We start from the raw sequence: 18,652 nt of genomic DNA on the forward strand, positions 1-18,652 counted from the left end.
GCAATCCATCTCCCAGCTGTCTAGCGCTTTGAAACGGGGATAGACTCCAGTGGTGGAAAAAGTACTCAAATTCTTTACTTAAGTAAAAGTGTCAATACTGCAATATAGAAATAATCTGTTAAAAGTAATGGTCCAAACGCGTCGCAATGCGACGCTTTGTGAGCTTGTAGATTGGCTATTTTCAAATAGCCTAGGTATAAAATAGGGCTAAAGTGGTTAATGTATGTTTTATAATATCATAATTAATATCTGAAAAGTAACTAGTAACTAAAGTTTTCAAATAATTGTAGTGGAGTAAAAGTACAATATTTGCCTCTGAGATGTAGTGGACTAGAAGTAAAAGTATTGGAAATTGGAAATACTCAATTAAAGTACAAATACCTCAAAATTGTACTTAAGTACAGTACTTAAGTAAAAGTACTTAGTTACTTTCCACCACTGATAGACTCACTCCCGCGTTCTTGGATGATACCGACAATAATCCTCTCCGACCTTCTTATCCATGAAGGCGCTCCTCTTCCCAGAGCTTCACCAAAACACATCGCTCAAAAAACGGTTCCTGTTGACATGCCCCCCTCACAGCTGTTGTTTTCTTTGTGTGTCTGAGTCATTTTTCTTTCTTTCTTCTGCATAACTATAGGAGTCTGCCCCAGGTGACCTGCAGTCACCTTTGACCCCGGAGAGCATCAACGGTACGGATGAGGATGTAACGCCAGACACGCCCCCTCAACACCCCCCACCACGCCCAGAGCAGTCCCTCAATGCACTGACCTTCTCACATAGGTAAGATGTTCTCTTAAAGATGCCATTAAATGGCCATTTTGCTGGCTTTATTCTTGAAGTTTTCTTGGAGGCATCACTAGAGAGAGAGAGAGAGAGAGAGAGAGAGAGAGAGAGAGAGAGAGAGAGAGAGAGAGAGAGAGAGAGAGAGAGAGAGAGAGGGAGAGAGGGAGGGAGAGAGGGAGGGAGAGAGGGAGAGAGAGAGAGAGAGAGAGAGAGAGAGAGAGAGAGAGAGAGAGAGAGAGAGAGAGAGAATACAAAGGCCCTCATTGGAAACAAGACCGCAAGGACTTTCATGAACGGACCTGTTAGACAAAGTATTTTAAATGTAACTGTGCTGTTTTACATGTTTTACCTAATAAAATATTCAATCAATCAAGAGAGAGAGAGAGCGAGAGAGAGAGAGAGGGGGGGGGGGGGGCAGTAGTGTAGAGAGGGGGGGCAGTAGAAATGTACTGCATTGCTTATTTCTAACCTAAAATGTTTGAATATTTCAAACCCCATACAAATCTTGTATGGGGTCCCTGGCACAAAATATTTCATGCTTGAGAACCACTTGTTCATTCGTTTGTTTGTTTGTTTGTTTGTTTGTTTGTTTGTTTGTTTGTTCGTATGCCAGTATGGTATAACAGTGTGTCCACCCAGTGGGGGCTCCTCACTGGCAGGTGAGCCAGTAGGGTCCAGTAGGGTATAACAGTGTGTCCTCCCAGTGGGGGCTCCTCACTGGCAGGTGAGCCAGTATGGTATAACAGTGTGTCCTCCCAGTGGGGGCTCCTCACTGGCAGGTGAGCCAGTATGGTATAACAGTGTGTCCTCCCAGTGGGGGCTCCTCACTGGCAGGTGAGCCAGTATGGTACAACAGTACGTCCTAAAACAACCAAAGCCAAAACCAAAAACAAGACAAGCAAAAAAACGCGTTGCTCTGCGACTCATTGTGAGCTTGTAGATCGGCTATGTTCAGTGCAGGACAGCGTCAAACCGACAGAGCATGAATTAATCTTTTCTCCTTGCAGTTCATCCAGCATCAACAAGCACTGGGAGGCGGAGCTTGCGGCCTTAAAGGGGAACAACGCCAAGCTGACGGCGGCTCTGTTAGAATCCACCGCCAACGTCAAACAATGGAAGCAGCAGCTGGCGGCCTATCAGGAGGAGGCAGAGAGGCTACACAAACGGGTACACACACAAAATACACACACACAACACACGATCTTCAGCCAGACCTGTAGAGTATATCTTTGCTGTCGGGCAGAAACCTCTTATCTCCATGTTTTTCCTTTTTTACGCTTTTTTTTGTAAATGAATGCTTTAATACTTCATCATACTGCAGTACAGTGTCACACAAACGTAGCAAAATTGCTGATCTACAAGCTCAAAGCTTCCCATCGCGACACGTGAGCTTGTAGATTTGCTTTTTTTTTTTTTTATTAGTTTTGGACATACGATGAATACAAATAGTAGATGTACAATGCCATAGATTTTTTAAACATTTTGAAAAGGGCTTACGTTTTTAAATAACAAGTTATTTATTTTTGCTCATAAGTTAATAAAATCTGCGGTTTTCATATTCATTACAAAATATTGCATTCAACCAAATAGAACTCTACAAAATTGGTCTGCCATCAGTCTGCCTCTAATGTGTCCGAACGTAAGCAAAATATGTAACATTTGTGTTTGTGTGTTTGTGTGTTTGCTTGCTTGCTTGCTTGTTTGTTTGCTTGTTTGTTTGTCCGTGTTGCTAGGTGACAGAGCTGGAGTGTGTGAGCGGTCAGACAACGGTCATCAAAACTCAGAAGACTGAACTCAACCAAACGATAGAAGACCTGGAGCTGACCCTGAAGACCAAAGAAGAGGTCTGTGTGTGTGTGTGTGTGTGTGTGTGTGTGTGTGTGTGTGTGTGTGTGTGTGTGTGTGTGTGTGTGTGTGTGTGTGTGTGTGTGTGTGTGTGTGTGTGTGTGTGTGTGTGTGTGTGTGTGTGTGTGTGTGTCTGTGTGTGTGTGTGTGTGTGTGTCTGTGCGCGCGTGCATGTGCGTTAGTGGATAGCAGGGTCTGAACGGACCCGAGGAAAATTGCAATTACAACTGCAAAAAAACGAAGGTTAAACAGTTTAATATGCATTTAAAAAATAAAAATAAATGCTGGTCGTCGGGTACTCACAGGTCTAAACGGGTCCATCCAATTCAGATGCCCCGACAAAACCTGTGGCAATTGTAACCAATTGCACAATTGTAACCAATTGTGAAATTGTGCGTGCCGTGCCGTGTACATGTGCGTGTGTATTTTCCTAATCTTTCTGTCTATAATGTCTTTCTTTCAGGAGTTGGAGAGGCTTAAAGAAGAAGTGGAGAGCGCCAGTGAGTTCCAGTCTCAAAAAGACTCTCTAACACAGAAACTACAGGTACAGTATGTGACATGCAGGTCTGCAACATTTCATCCAACTAACTGCTTATAAATAGATAACAGTTGTTAATAGGCTTTAATACAAATAGTTTTTAGGCTACAAACTTGTAGGTCAAGGTGAAATCCACAACAACATGGAAGGTGAACTTTGACTTCCGTGGAGGTCAAATTTCAAAGAGTGGATAGAGCCGTGGCTCTGGGGTAGGAGTTGCTGCATGACAGTGCCGCACGCTGAAAATAGCTGATCTACAAGCTCACAATGTGCCGCGGATGCAATTCGGTGTGAGCTTATAGGTCAACCTCTTGTGTAATTAAGCAATATTACTCTCAAAGGTGTGCTTTGCCATGATTGTTGCACCACAGTGATGCAGTGAGGAAGTGTTAAATACAGTCCTTTTACTTGTCACAGAGGGTTGTTATATTGTGGGATTGCTAATGTTACTTAAAGCTCTATTTTGTCATTTTGTTAGTGAATACAATATGTTGTTTTGGCCAATCTGTATGGTAGAGTATGTTAATACAATATAACTTATAACTCAATAGTGCCAAACCTCAAACACAATTTTTTTGTTGCCGTTGTTTACTGGTTCAAGTGTGGCCAGCATTTTGCATATTGGAGTTTCATGCCAACTCCATATGTCGCGCTCTTTATTTATAATATTTACATTACGTGTATATGTCTAACCATCTGATGAGGATACAGTATGGATGAAATTTGTAACTCAAATCTTTGCTTCTGGGGATTCTACAAATGTCTTCTAAATCCTAACAGCTTTTTTTTTTAAACTTATGTTGTTATAATATCAGTGGTGCTCAAACTTTTTTCATGTCAAGGACCCCCAAAATGATATGTATTTGGCCGCCGACCCCCATCTCAAAATATTTTGTTCGCTTTAAATATATATATATATATGTATATATATATATATATATATATATATATATATATATATATATATATATATATATATGTATATATATATTGAAAGATTTGCAAAAAACGTCAACATTTTTCAAAAATCCTTTCCACGTTTTATTAGCCTATTATTTGGTGGTGGGGTTAAACTTTGTAACTTCATAATCTCATTACACTTGAGAGCATTACTTTATTAACGTTCAGTTGATCCGTCTCGCGATCGAGGGAGACACTCGCTTCCAAACAGAACAGATGTGCAAGTTGTCTGCAGATCTGTTTTTTTCCACATGGGTTATTTCCGGTTGCCTTTTATGGTGTTAAATGGGGCGTGGAACAATGCAAATGATCTACACACCATTGGTTCTCAAAGTGGGATCCGGGCACCCCCAGGGGTACTTGGGGGGGTCCAGGGGGTCCCCAGCAAAATGTGTTAACTCATTTAGTGCCAAGTAAATAAAAGAATAATTGCCCATTGTGCCAGCGATTTTTCATTTATCTTACCTTTTTAAGTAGTCACAGAATATCTATCTTTAGTATGATCAATCCTCTGATGGTTGGTAATCACGGGGGCTTTCACTGTGCTTCCATGGAAAAAAATCTTTTTCACGCAACTTACCTTTCACTTTCACTTTCACATTGAATACAGCATGTCTGGCCAAAAATGCAGGGGGGGAAAGCAACTCGAGTTACAGCTGATTTTCTGCACACGCTAACCAAGAAAATTTTTATTCAGTGCCATTAACGTGTACATGTCCATTTTTTTCAAAAGCCCAGGGCGACATTGATGTGTACACGTCCAAAACTACACGTACAAAACTACATGTCCAAAACTGTGTTTACCACTAGATGGCACCCTTGCGCATCCTATGAGCCACCATTTCAGAGAGATCTAGAGATCACGTGATCACAACATTTTATGCTCCATCTGCTTCCTGGTTAGCGTCAAGGAAGCTTTTGAAAGGAAAGGACGTTCCGTCTGTCCGTTCTCTAGATATACTGACATGACACTCATGGGTGGCAAATCTCGCACCGGAAGTTTGATGAAATACATTGCAGTGGATGGAGCCGGCTGGACCAGCTCATGAACAAACACTATTTCTGAACAATTGCGACCTTTGTCACATCATCGGTTCAGGAATATAAAAGAAGACATATCACAGGTTGTTTTTTAATCACTTGCTTTTCGATGTGCAAAGCACATCATTTTATTGAGGCATCTAAACAGCGGCAGGTATTTTTTCTATCTCGGAGGTATCTCGAGATTTGGCTGCCAGACAGGACATCGTGGACAGTCTCGCGATACTTTGGCCGTTCAGAAACATACTTTGTGCCCTTTAGACACCTCTATACAATTTTACAGTGTACAAATCGAAAAGCAATACAGCAGAAAACAATTTGTGATATGTCTTCTTTTATATTCATGAACCGATTATATGACAAAAGTCGTAATCGCTCCGAAATAATGTTTGTTCATGAGCTGGTCCAGCCGGCTCCATCCACTGCACTGTATTTTAACAAACTTCCGGTGCGAGGTTTGCCACCCATGAGTGTCATGTCATATATCTAGAGAACGGACAGACGGAACGTCCTTTCCTTTCAAAAGCTTCCTTGACGCTAACCAGGAAGCAGATGGAGCATAAAATGTTGTGATCACGTGATCTCTAGATCTCTCTGAAATGGTGGCTCATAGGTTGCGCAAGGGTGCCATCTAGTGGTAAACACAGTTTTGGACGTGTAGTTTTGGACGTGTAGTTTTGGACGTGTACACATCAATGTCGCCCTGGGCTTTTGAAAAAAAATGGACGTGTACACGTTAATGGCACTGAATTTAATATAGTGTCACAGTAATTTAAACCTTTTATACTTTGGCTATTCAACCTGTGATCCGCACATATCAGGGCTGTACACCCCCTTTCGTGAATTGCACGTCAATTTGTGCTTAGAGAAAATACACACCCCTTTAGTCACCTTTACTTACACACTATTTATGAACAGCTTAGTGAATGAGGCCCATTGTGTTTCTGTGTGCAGGACACAGAGTCCAGGAACTCAGCGCTGGAGGAACAGCTGTCAGGGTTGGAGAAGCGCTTAGAGAGCGACCAGCAGGAGAGAGAGGAGTTCCGCAAGAGCCTGAGATCTCTGCTGGAACTGCTGGACAGCAAGATCTTTGAGCTGACCGAGCTCCGCGACACGCTAGCCAAACTGCTAGAGAGCAGCTAGGAGGACGCACAAGCACACACACACACACACACACACAGGCGCGCGCACACTTTTCTCAAATTCTACTATATACTTGTGGGGACATTTGGTCCTCAAAAGTATAGTAATACAAGTACACACACACACTTACGCACACTCTCTCTCACACACACACACACACGCACGCACGCACGCACGCACGCACGCACGCACGCACACACACACACACACACACACACACACACACACACACACACACACACACACACACACACACACACACACACACACACACACACACACACTTTAGTACTCTAAATAGAAATTGAGTATCTGTACTTGAGAATTTGGTGGGGGTTTTGATTGGTTTCACTGCACTACATTTCAAAGGCAAATATTGTACTTTTGACTCTAGAGTCTGGACCCAAACAAAAATAAAAAAAATAAAATAAATAACCAGTTCAAGCCCTAATTTAAAAAATAGTGAAAATAGCCGATCTACAAGCTCACAATGCGTGTGTAGATGTGGAAAAATTCGGACAATTTATTTAATGTTTTTGGAGGATTTTGAAATTTCGCTACAGCAATGCATTGATATTAAAGAGAAAATGTAAATGACTTAATTTGTACTTTTGAATGCTTATGTGTAAAAAAAATAATAATAATATGTATTTTCATTTATTAAGAAATGTAAAGCAAGTAGCCCAATTACAAATTTGGCAGAGCAACTAACACTCAATGTAGTAGAGTAATATTTGACCAGGAGTATCTATACTTAGACTCAAGTACTGGGGTTGAGTACTTTGTCCACCACTGGCTGTAGTGTGTGTTGGTACTCACATTGTCATGGACAGATAGAGCACTTGCATTTGATCGTTTTTCACACATTTACTACAAATCGTCACTGTCTGGTGGAAACCTTGTATGTCCAAAAATGTTTTCAGGAAATGAGGAAAAAGATTAACCTGTGGTGCAATGGATCCAATGTAGTTATTATTTAGTCACAAGCTCTTGTTTAATACATTTCATTGGTTCACTATTTATAAAACCCACTTTCACACACACACACACACACACACACACACACACACACACACACACACACACACACACACACACACACACACACACACACACACACACACACACACACACACACACACACACACAATCTAAAACAGCCGATCTACTCATGTTGTATGTTGTGAGCTTACGTAACATGTTTGCTACTTTTGTGTGACACTATAGTCTGACTAATTAGGGTTTTAATTGACGATATATTTTATTTGCAATTACAACATAAAACTTTGAAATATGGAGATACAAGGTTTCTGCCCGACAGCAACGAAATACTTACCGTCGTTCACTTCTTCTTCGTCAATGCTGCACACTCTCACACACACAGACGCACGCGCATACACACACGCACACGCACACGCACACGCGCGCACACACACACACACACACACACACACACACACACACACACACACACACACACACACACACACACACACACACACACACACACACACACACACACACACACACACACACACACACACACACACACACATTCATAGAGTTCTATTGTTACATGTTTACAACAGCCTACAAAAGACGTCTGGGTTCGAACCCCCTGATCCCTTCTGGGATATTCCGGAAGACGGAAGATTCTGGAATATTCTGCACTCTGATGGCAGACAAACTGCAGTTGTACTCTTCAGTGACAGACTGTTTCATAGGAGAGGACTCTGAAGATATCATTCTTCAATCAAGAAGACTGGGAAGTTTGATTATTTTTTGTATTATTCTTTTTATCTTTGGCGCCCTCTTCTGGTCAGCTGGTGTAAGTGATTATCTTCCATGGATTCAGGTTCATGTTTCAGCTTCCAGGCGGTTGCGTCACTAAAAGCCCTGCGTCAAAACGGAATCCATCGTCAGCCAAACGGAGAGAGACAAAAACTCCAACTAGTCGGTCACGTCTTTCATTCTGTTCCCCGGACTCTGAGATGTTGACAGTGACCGAAGGTTCCAGATGTTGTCCTGAAGAAATGGTGACCCCTCATGAATAGGGATGGGGATCGATCCCACTATCGATGCTTTTCTATTATTGGTAGCTGTTGGCAAATAGGCTCTATGAACAGCAGCCATATTGGAAAGAAATTGGGCCTCTTCCTTAGTTCCTTCATAGGTGTTACCAATGATACTAATGAAGGCTCTGTTCAACTCTGGTCAAACAGAGTCAGGGTGCTGATATTGTGCATGTTGGCTCACTGGAAACACTCTGCTACACCAGTGGGTCTCAAAGTGTGGTCCAGGGACCCTCATGGTCCCTTGGGGTAAAATGGCCTCTTATGGGTGTGTAACTCTGATAACTCTGATAGTGTTCCATTTGTACAATATCAGAGTGATGGAGGTCCTTCAAAATAAAATGTTTGAGAACCATTGTGCCTTCATTATAATCAGTGGTAACAAAATGGAGAAGAGGCCCAATTACAATATGGCTGCTTTGCATAGAGCCTATTGGTCCTGATATGGGGCACTCCATCACTTTCATGTAATTTCACAATCAGAGGTAGAGCTTCAGGTTGAACTAATGCACACCATTGAAGCAACATGCGCATGCAAGCTATTAATTTAATGTTTTTCTTGTTTTTAGCGGTAGTCGGCAAGGAATTCAACAGAAGTCAAAAAGCTTTATTAGAACGACATACTTGTATGTTTGTGCCAGTGGTTTAATTTCAATGACGTGTCTCTAATCTGTCGAGACATGACGTCAGGTCCTGCTATAGAATCGATGAGATAATTGATGAGCCAAAACCTGGTTGCTTCCCGGAATTTCCGGACTCCGGGATCGTTACGATTCCGATTCTCGATCCCCATCCCTGCTCATGAACGCTCCCTTATGTACCACCAAACACCTGGTTGGGTCCGGTCGGGGGAGGGGAGGAACTTTTCCTTCCTTTTCAATAAATGAGCAATACAAAGAGGGACCATCAGAATTAATCAGTGGTGGACAGTAACTAAGTACATTTACTTGAGTACATTGTTTTAATATCTGTACTTAACTTGAGTATTTGCATTTTTGGATACTTTCACTCCACTACATTTCAAAGACAGATATTGTACTTTTTACTTCACTACATTTCTGAGAAGGGGAAAAAATAACATTATGAATTAACCGTTTTAGCTGGTGAAAATAGCCAATCCACAAGCTCACAAGGTGTTGCACACGACGTAACACCTTGTGAGCTTGTAGATCTGTTATTTTCACTATTATTGGAAATTCTCTGAATTTGTTTGTAAAATGTCTACATTTCAATACAGAAATGTGTTGACATTAAAAAGAAAATGTGCTTTGTAATTTCTACTTTCGAATGCTTAAGCATTTTTAAAACAAGTATTCCAGTACTCAAGTACAGATTTGACAGAACAACATTCACTTGTAATTCTGTAATATTTGACCGGGAGATCTATTCGGTTTTTAAGTCTGACGTAATTTTGTAGTCCGACTTCACTTCCGGGTCCAAGAGGCACCAAGCGCCGTCCACTCACAATAACCTCCTTTTTCAGAAATTAACCATTGAGGGTTAAAAAGGGTCTTAATGCTAATATCATAGACAGTAAAAAGTAGGCTAATATATATATATATATATATATATATATATATATATATATATATATTCATATACATATTTTTTATACATGATTATTATCATTAGTATATTAGTATATTTTTAATATATATATATATATATATATATATATATATATATATATATATATATATATATATATATATATATATATATATATATATATATATAATAACCATTTCCTCTTCTCTTTGTCGTTGCCAGAAAAGCAGTATAATGACACTTAAGTCGTTGTTTTAGTCTCAGATCTGTTAAAACAGCGAGGGACACAGCACTGCGCATATTGGCAAAACACACACTTGGACCCGGAAGTTGTTCTGACAGGCGCATACGTCACGGCTTAACAACAGAATACTTTGACTCAAGTACTGGAGTTGAGTACTTTGTCCACCACTGATCAGAAGAAGGCTTAATTTACAGGTGCATCAAAAAAAAAGAATAGGCTATATATAGAGAGGTAACTTAATGCAATTCAAAAAGTGCTTTGCACATAGTTTTTGAATGGTCAACATTTCTGTATTATGAATCCTTTTTTGTTATTGGTCTCATGTAACATAATATTTTGAGATACTGGATTGGTTTTATTTGAGTTTTATGCCGTAATCATCAAGATTTAAAACAAGGATTGAAATATTTCACTTTATCATTAATGAAAAGGAAAGTTTCACTTTTTGTCCTACGTTACGGGGAAAAGAATACATTTTGATTTTTTTTTAGATGCACCTGTATACTTCGTTCTATAACGCTGTCATGTCGAAAAAATTTCGATCGTCAAGCTCACAACGCGTTGCACGTGAGCTTATAGATCGGCTATTTTTCGGGGTGCAACACCATTTTATGACAGAGTATAGAGCAGGCTTAACCACTTAAACTCCATTGTTGAGTGGAGTCCCTCAGGGCGCTATACTAGTGTTGTTTCTGTTTTAGCTCGGCATTAAATGTTGTCGCTGAAAATAGCCAATCGACAAGCTCACAACGCGCAGCTGTGAGCTTGTTGATCTGCTATTTCCTGCAAAGGTTTTCCCAGAATACGGATGCTGGGGTTTAAGTGGTTAAAACACTCTTAGTCTTCAGTCACTTTCAGGTAATTTTAGTGCTCTCACAAATGTGTAATGACCAGTTGAGACCACAAGGTGGCGTCTAAATCAGCTGTGGCTATGGATGCTATGGTCTTTCTATACACTTTTCTAAAAAATATATAATACTTAAAATACTTAATGATACAGATTTATATAATTGTGCACTTGTAAAAATGTATGTATGTATGTATGTCTGGGTGAATCAGTATTGATGATATGTTTTTCTTTTCTTTCCCCCTCCTTTTTATTGCAACTTGAAGTGCAATGATTGAATCCTTTTGTTACTATTTATTTATTACTGAAGCTGAAATAGCTATAATTGGATATAGTTGCTGTTGGGTGGAAACCTCATATGTCCAAAACTGAACCTGTGTTCCAATGGATCCAATTGTAGTTGTGTGTACAATTAACTACTTTCACTTTCCAAAATGTTCAATAATAGGCTATTTTTGCAACTTCTCCGTGGCACTCTTGTAGGACAAAGTAGATCTGCTATTATAGAACTCACAACTTTAGAAATATGGAGATACAAGGTTTCTGCCCGACGTCCGACTATAAGGATTATATTGGAAGTTGTATGAAACAATGATAGTTCCTTTCTTTACATCTCATTTTTACGTAATATTTTTTATGTCTGGTATGTGGGTGGCAAGGTTGTTGTCTTTCTATTATTATTATTATTATTATTATTATTATTATTATTATTATTATTATTATTATTATTATTACTATTTTTATTATAATATTGTTTTGTGTGTGGAAAAACTGGCAATATTTTTGAACTATTTATCAAAGGAATTCAATATACATACAGTACTTGTATAGCAGGTGACGGCTGGTTGGATTTGCAGATGTTTCTTTTGCCAAATATTTGTTCCTGTACAGATGTGAATTTAGCTTGTGTTGCCTTTGGTACAAAGATGCATCAATGGAGGCTAATGTCTCATTTATACTTAGTCGTACGACGGTGTCCCGCACCCCCCAAAAAGCAGGTCTACAAGCTCACAAAATGTTGTATTGCAATGCGTTGTGAGCTTGTATATCTCCTTCTTTTTTTTGGCACAGGACACGTTGTAAGACTAAGGATGAATCTGGCTTAACTGCGGTACTTTTGTGGGGTTTACTATTGCCAAAAATTCTGTTACGATGTACGAAGAATATCGTTGCTGTCAGGTGGAAACCTTGTATGTCCAAAACTTACTTTTCAGGAAATAGGGGGCGGACGGGGAGGGGGTGTGGGGGGGGTTCTGCTATTTTTGGGTGTGACACTGTAGTAGTGTAGTTACTGTAGTATGACGAAGTCGGGCATTATTTTACGAAAAAACAAAACAAAATGGAGATACAAGATTTCTACCTGACAGCAATGATATGCATAAATGAACATGTATATGTGAGGAAAAAAAAACACTATTCAAGGGCTTGTTGTTGGTTGTGAATGGTACATATCAGACACTTGAATAAGGTTGTTTGCAACTTTTATCACGTTTGAATTTTAAATCCTATATTACAGCTTGAAAGGGAATATTATTGAAATAAAAGTTTTAAATGTTGATTATATCACATGCTTAAACACAATTGTAATTTTTGATTTATAGTAAAACGAAAATAAATGGTTCAAATTAACTATAAAGCTTTTGCTATTGTTTACACTGTATATTAATCATGCAGTCATACACAGTATGGATGTCCTCACCCTGATTCTGGCATAAATAATTAAAAAACATTCCTTCTTTTTTATTTCATTTTTATAGTGTGGGATTCTAGAATGGAAATGAGTGCTAGGGGGTGAGGTGGAGTCTGAAGAGGTGAGGGCTATAGGGGTAAGGTGGAGTCTGAAGAGGTGAGTGCTAGGGAGTGACTGATGTGGAGTGAGTCTGAAGAGGTGAGTGCTAGGGGGCAAGGTGGGGTCTGAATAGGTGAGTGCTAGGGGGTGAGGTGGAGTCTGAAGAGGTGAGTGCTAGAGAAGCGTCAGACCCTATTGGAGTGCTAGGGAGTGACTGATGTGGAGTCTGAAGAGGTGAGTGCTAGGGGGCGAGGTGGAGTCTGAATAGGTGAGTGCTAGGTGGTGAGGTGGAGTCTGAAGAGGTGAGTGCTAGAGAAGCGTCAGACCCTATTGGAGTGCTAGGGAGTGACTGATGTGGAGTCTGAAGAGGTGAGTGCTAGGGGGCGAGGTGGAGTCTGAATAGGTGAGTGCTAGGGGGTGAGGTGGAGTCTGAAGAGGTGAGTGCTAGGGGGTGAGGTGGAGTCTGAAGAGGTGAATGCTAGGGGGTGAGGTGGAGTCTGAAGAGGTGAGTTGTCTGACTGCTGTGGAAATGTGAGAGTGAGTCTGCAGTTCTAACTGCAATAGGGAGTTTGTTCCAGTTCAGGAGCCAATTTAAGTACAGTAGCCTACTTAAAAGTACTTATTTAGATTAATTCAACTAATCTATCAAGACATTTCAACGGGCTGGTTGCAATACTTCACATACCACATGGGGGAGCCAAAGGAACAATATGCCAGGTGGCCAGACGGACGGACAGCGCATGTGGCAATAGTGCACGTCACGACGTCGACCCACGTTGTCGACGCGTTTTCCACTTGACGTCACCACGTCAGGTCACGTCAGAAGTGTTGTCCACGTGCAGATGTTTACGCTCCTCGTGCAAAGCTACGTCAGCAGCTGAAGGACATTGCATGAAAAAACTAAACAACTGTACAAGAACAATATAGTCGTGTTTTTACAACGATGATTATCAGAAAAATCATCAAATTAATTACAATTCTAACTGAGAGCCTTTTATAATGTTTGTCTGTATTGTTGTTTGATTAAAAAAACTAAAACGTGGTGGAGGAAAAGCAAAATAAAGCAAACTAAAGATTCACATCTCGCGAGAAAAAAAGAGCAGATCCACAAGTTCACAACGCGTCGCACCACAAGGCGTTGTGAGCTTGTGGATCTGCTCTTTTTTTCCTCCCCTAAACCCCGCCCCCCGGACCCTGACAGCACGCACCTCTCATCTGCTTGTAAACACAACGCTCACGCACGTGACCACAGCACGCGCACCGTGTCTGAGAGAACACACAAAGGGAGAGAGAGAGAGAGAGAGAGAGAGAGAGAGAGAGAGAGAGAGAGAGAGAGAAAACGAGAACGAGAGAGAGAGCGCATTAGAGAGACAAGCAGGTGCTAATATGCTTACAGCGACATTAGCCAACTAACCGTTATTTATCTTTTTTTTTTTATGTTTCTTACGTTTACATTTGACAAGTTATAAGCGTTATGACGCAGGAGTCTATTTAATATTTATCAAGCTGTCCAATTAATATTCATGAGCTCTTCTCGTTAATATTCAGCAGCTGGCGACGTGTAAACAAAACCTCTCTCTCCATTGTTTAGTGTTAGTTAGCTTCTCTGTGCTGCCAGGGCTAACTGGAGCTCCTCTTTATCGGCCAAAAGGAGGATATTATATATGTCTTATGGATATTTCCCCCCAAGCTAACATGAGCCAACGTTGACTTTATAATTATAGATGATTTCTGACATTGTATGTATTGTCACTGAGCATAATGGAGGAGTGTTAACTAGCTCCTTTTTATCGTCATAAAGGGGGGTATTTTTTTTTCCTCCGCAAGCTAACTTGAGCTCACGTTAACGTTATTATTATAATTATAGTTTTTAATCTAGTAATTCTTGGTGGTTTGAGCCGTTAATAAGTGGTAATAATGGAGGAGTGCGTGGAGGCGGACTGGGTGTCCGTTCGGCCCAACGTGTTCGAGGAGAAGGAGCGACACAAGCTGGTGTTCATGGTGGCGTGGAGCCTGGTGGAGGGCAGGTAGTGTATTCACTAGTGTATATCTGTCTGTCATTTAATGTCACTATGAATTGAGGGGTGGAAAAAGTACTCAAATGTACTTGGTCTGCAATGTAATGGTCTGCAATGTAGAAGTACTCTGTTACAAGTAAAAGTCCGGTATTCAACATTTACTTGAGTAAAAGTACAAAAGTATTGGTATCAAAATGCACTTAAAGTACTAAAATGTTTGAAAATAGCAGATCTACAAGCTCGCATGCCACACGTCGTGAGCTTGTAGATCGGCTATTTTCAAATAGCCCAGGTAGAAAATAGGGCTAAAGTGGTTAATGTATGTTCTATAATATACTAATTTATATCTGCAAAGTTTGATTGGTTGATTGATTGATGTACTTTATTTAGTAAGACATGAGAACATCAGTACATGGAAGTACAAATTCACAATACAAGGTCTACTAAACTGGGAGACTCATTAAGCACTAAGCTTGCTTAAGATGAGATCCCCATGCACACAAATCATGATGACATAAGAGACAGACAGATATACACACTACTATACAGAATAAGCGTTGTCAGAAGTAACTATAGTTTTCAAATAATTGTAGTGGAGTAAAAGTACAACATTTGCCTGAGATGTAGTGGAGTAGAAGTAAAAGTATTGAAAATTGGAAATACTCCAGTAAAGTAAAAAATTGTACTTAAGTACAGTACTTGAGTAAATGTACTTAATTACTTTACACCACTGACTGAGTACAAAGGACCCCAATGGAAACAAGCCATGGCTTTCTTGGGTTTTTTAATGACTATTAGCTGACTTTGTATTGAACTGTACCTTCATGTGCAAACTTCTAATGAAGTATTCAATCAATCAATCAGGTTCGCCCTGACCTGCCACGACAGGACGGAGCAGCGGAGGAGGTGGTCCCTGCACTGTCAGGACCCAGGGTCTGGGGGTCCCCACCCGCTAGGGTCTGGGACCACCACCACCCCGAGGATCAGTCCCGCTAGGAGGACGGAGGAAGTCGGGTCGGTCTGCACCCCTAAAGGAAGACATACAGTGAAGAACAGTGGTGGAAAAAGTACTCACTTTTTTTTTTTTTTACTTAAGTTAATGTCGAAATACTCTTGTTATTCTTGTTAAGTAAAAGTCTGGAATTCAACATTTACTAGAGTAAAAGTACAAACGGTATCAAAATGTACTTAAAGTACCAAAAGTAGAAAGTAGGTTACTCATTATGCAGAATGTCCCATTTCACAAGTTTTCAAATGTATACAAATCTTTTGAAAATAGCTGATCAACAAGCTCACAATGCGTCGCATTGCCACGCATTGTGAGCTTGTAGATCGGCTATTTTCAAATTTTCACGAAATGTATACAGAGCTGAAGTGGTTAATGTATGTTTTGTAATAATAATCAAAATCTACAAAGTAACTAGTAACTAAAGTTTTCAAATAATTGTAGTACAAGCCTCTGAGATGTAGTGGAGTAGAAGTAAAAGAACTGAACATTGGAAATACTCCAGTAAAGTAAAAATACCTCAAAATTGTACTTGAGTACAGTACTTCAGTAAATGTACTTAGTTACTTTACACTTCTTTTCTTTTTTAAGAATCATAATAACGTGGATGTTGAAGGAAAGAGACACCGTGTAATTGACTATATTTGACTATATTTGCACAAGAATACATATGCTATTATATAGACCAGTGGTTCTCAACCTTTTCAGACCGTGACTCCACAATAATCATATTTGATCTAGGGACCCCCCACCCTGACAAGCACTTGGAATGTAGGAGTTGAGGCATTACGTTTTGTTTGACTCGGTTCCACAGATAAATATTGTGAAAATAGCAGATCTACAAGCTCACAACGCCCCTTTCTTTTCAATATCAATTCAATTCAAAGGAGCTTTATTAGCATGAGAAAACATACGTTTACATTGCCAAAGCAAGTGTCAAAATATAAGAAAACAGTTGAAAATGGGGAAAGTATATACAGTTTGAGGGAGTACAGCATTGTGTTAAACAGAGCTATGTCACATTGTGTCGTTATATACATATTATATATACAGGGTATACAGATTTTTTTTGAACAAATAGCAAATGTTCGAAAAATATCAATAATAGTGCAAAAAGCAGATCTACAAGCTCACAATGTGTTGCATCTTGACACCGTGTGATATCTCTCACTACTCTCTCACACACAGTTGTTATGTTGTGACGTGTTCTGTTATTTTCACTATATGCGAAATAGGGCTTAAGTGGTTAATTCCTAATGCATTGTTTTGGTAGTTGGAGGTCCAGCCGGACTGAACAGCACCAGTGAAAGCAATGACATCATCCTGGGGTCCTGGGACATCGTGACAGCACAGGCTGTGGAAGACATCCAAGCCCTGGAACCCATGGAGGACATTCCAGGTGTGACACCGTTTTCTTTCAACAGATGCTAGTGCAGAGTTTCTCAAACTTTTGTTTAGGTTTTGTGCCAGGGACCCCCAGAAGAAAAGATTTATGTTAACCCATTAAGACCTGAAGCCGATTCTACAAATGTCTTATAAATCCCAACAGTTTTCTGAAAAACGTATGTTTCTATATCAGTGGTGCTCAAACCTTTTCATGTCAAGGACCCCCAAAATGATATGTATTTGGCTGCCGACCCCCATCTCAAACCATTTTGTTTCAGGGACCCCTAGGAAAAGATTTGAGTTAAAAATGTTCGCTTTAAAATGTGGAGCTTACTATGAAACCGTGCTCGGGTTGTGTCTCTCTCTCTCTGTGTCTCTGTGTGCACTGCCTGTGTGCAGCTCCTCTGAGATAAGTAAATGTCCAATTTAGACGTACCATACATCAAATGAAAGGTCTTTCAAAACTGAACACACCTGTCAAGGTTGCGTTTAAGCCCGCCCCTTCCCCCGGAAGCCACGCCCCGGAGAAGGCTCCTAAAAACTCCCCATTGAAACCCCATGTTAAATGAAAAGTGCCCGAATGGCTCCGAAACTTTTTCTACCCCCCCTAAGTGGGGGTCTACGAACAAATACTTCGGCCTCGGATTTTGGCTCCGCCCCCCGGAAGTTGGTGAAACAGGCACTTCAAACACTTTGTTGAATTGTTCAAAAACATTCAAAGTTTTTTTTTGGGGAATTTGTATTTTTCTAACATGCTCCAGATTTCTTTTGTATTTTTTTTTATTTTTTTTTATTGGTTACTTTTTTTTAAATATTTTATTGACACAATTTTTATTATTATTTAAATACTTACCGCGTTCGCGCGTCTTACTTGTATATATATTCAAAGATGTGCACACATTTTCACGATTTTTCAAAAATAGCAGATCTACAAGCTCATAGCACGGCACCGTGCCGCGCTATGAGCTTGTATATCTGCTATTTTTGAATAGCCAAAGTGTAAAATAATGCTATCAAAAAATGACACATGCGTTCCAGGTCTCAATGGGTTAAACAATTAAAAAAGAATGTACACGATGTTATTTACATAGCATGTTGTTTAGAAAAGTGGTTCTCAAAGTGGGTTCTGGGGACCTCCAGGGGTCCTTGAGGGGATTCCAGGGGGTTCCCCAGCTAAATTATTAATAGTTAGGGAAAGTTATGGTGGTCCATGGCCTAATGCGTTCCAAACTGAGGGTCCTTGAAATGAAAAGGATTGAAGAGTCACTGGTTTAGACAGATGCCAGGTTCCTGGTATCCTAGTTTCAAATGCACATAATGTTATTCAGATAACATGATGTTTTTAGACAGATGCTAGGCTCATTGTTTACCTGGTATCCTATAGTTTCTTTGAGGCACTACATTGTTCCCTCTGCACTCTACTTGTTGG

At 40.1% G+C, this 18,652-nt stretch overlaps 2 protein-coding genes across 4 annotated transcripts in view; both read left to right on the forward strand.

The window, feature by feature from the left end:
- Positions 1 to 9,920, forward strand: part of homer1 (homer scaffold protein 1) — a 40,848-nt gene extending 30,928 nt beyond the window's left edge. Inside the window, exons 5-9 of the mRNA XM_080420456.1 lie at positions 641 to 783; positions 1,794 to 1,953; positions 2,520 to 2,630; positions 3,095 to 3,175; positions 6,125 to 9,920. Of these exons, the coding sequence (XP_080276582.1) occupies positions 641 to 783; positions 1,794 to 1,953; positions 2,520 to 2,630; positions 3,095 to 3,175; positions 6,125 to 6,313 (684 nt within the window). The 3' untranslated portion in view covers positions 6,314 to 9,920. The remainder of the gene's footprint in view (positions 1 to 640; positions 784 to 1,793; positions 1,954 to 2,519; positions 2,631 to 3,094; positions 3,176 to 6,124) is intronic.
- Positions 9,921 to 14,166: 4,246 nt separating this feature from the next.
- Positions 14,167 to 18,652, forward strand: part of jmy (junction mediating and regulatory protein, p53 cofactor) — a 49,765-nt gene continuing 45,279 nt past the window's right edge. For all 3 annotated transcript variants that reach the window (XR_013932557.1, XM_080419870.1, XM_080419869.1), the window contains exons 1-3: positions 14,167 to 14,840; positions 15,696 to 15,898; positions 17,111 to 17,236. Coding sequence is in view for 2 of the 3 variants with exons in the window: in XM_080419870.1 (XP_080275996.1) it covers positions 14,731 to 14,840; positions 15,696 to 15,898; positions 17,111 to 17,236 (439 nt within the window). In the remaining variant the exon portion in view is untranslated. The remainder of the gene's footprint in view (positions 14,841 to 15,695; positions 15,899 to 17,110; positions 17,237 to 18,652) is intronic.

Source organism: Gymnoscopelus braueri (genome assembly GCF_963280865.1).
Source record: "Gymnoscopelus braueri genome assembly, chromosome: 22".
In the NCBI taxonomy this organism is placed as follows: Eukaryota; Metazoa; Chordata; class Actinopteri; order Myctophiformes; family Myctophidae; genus Gymnoscopelus; species Gymnoscopelus braueri.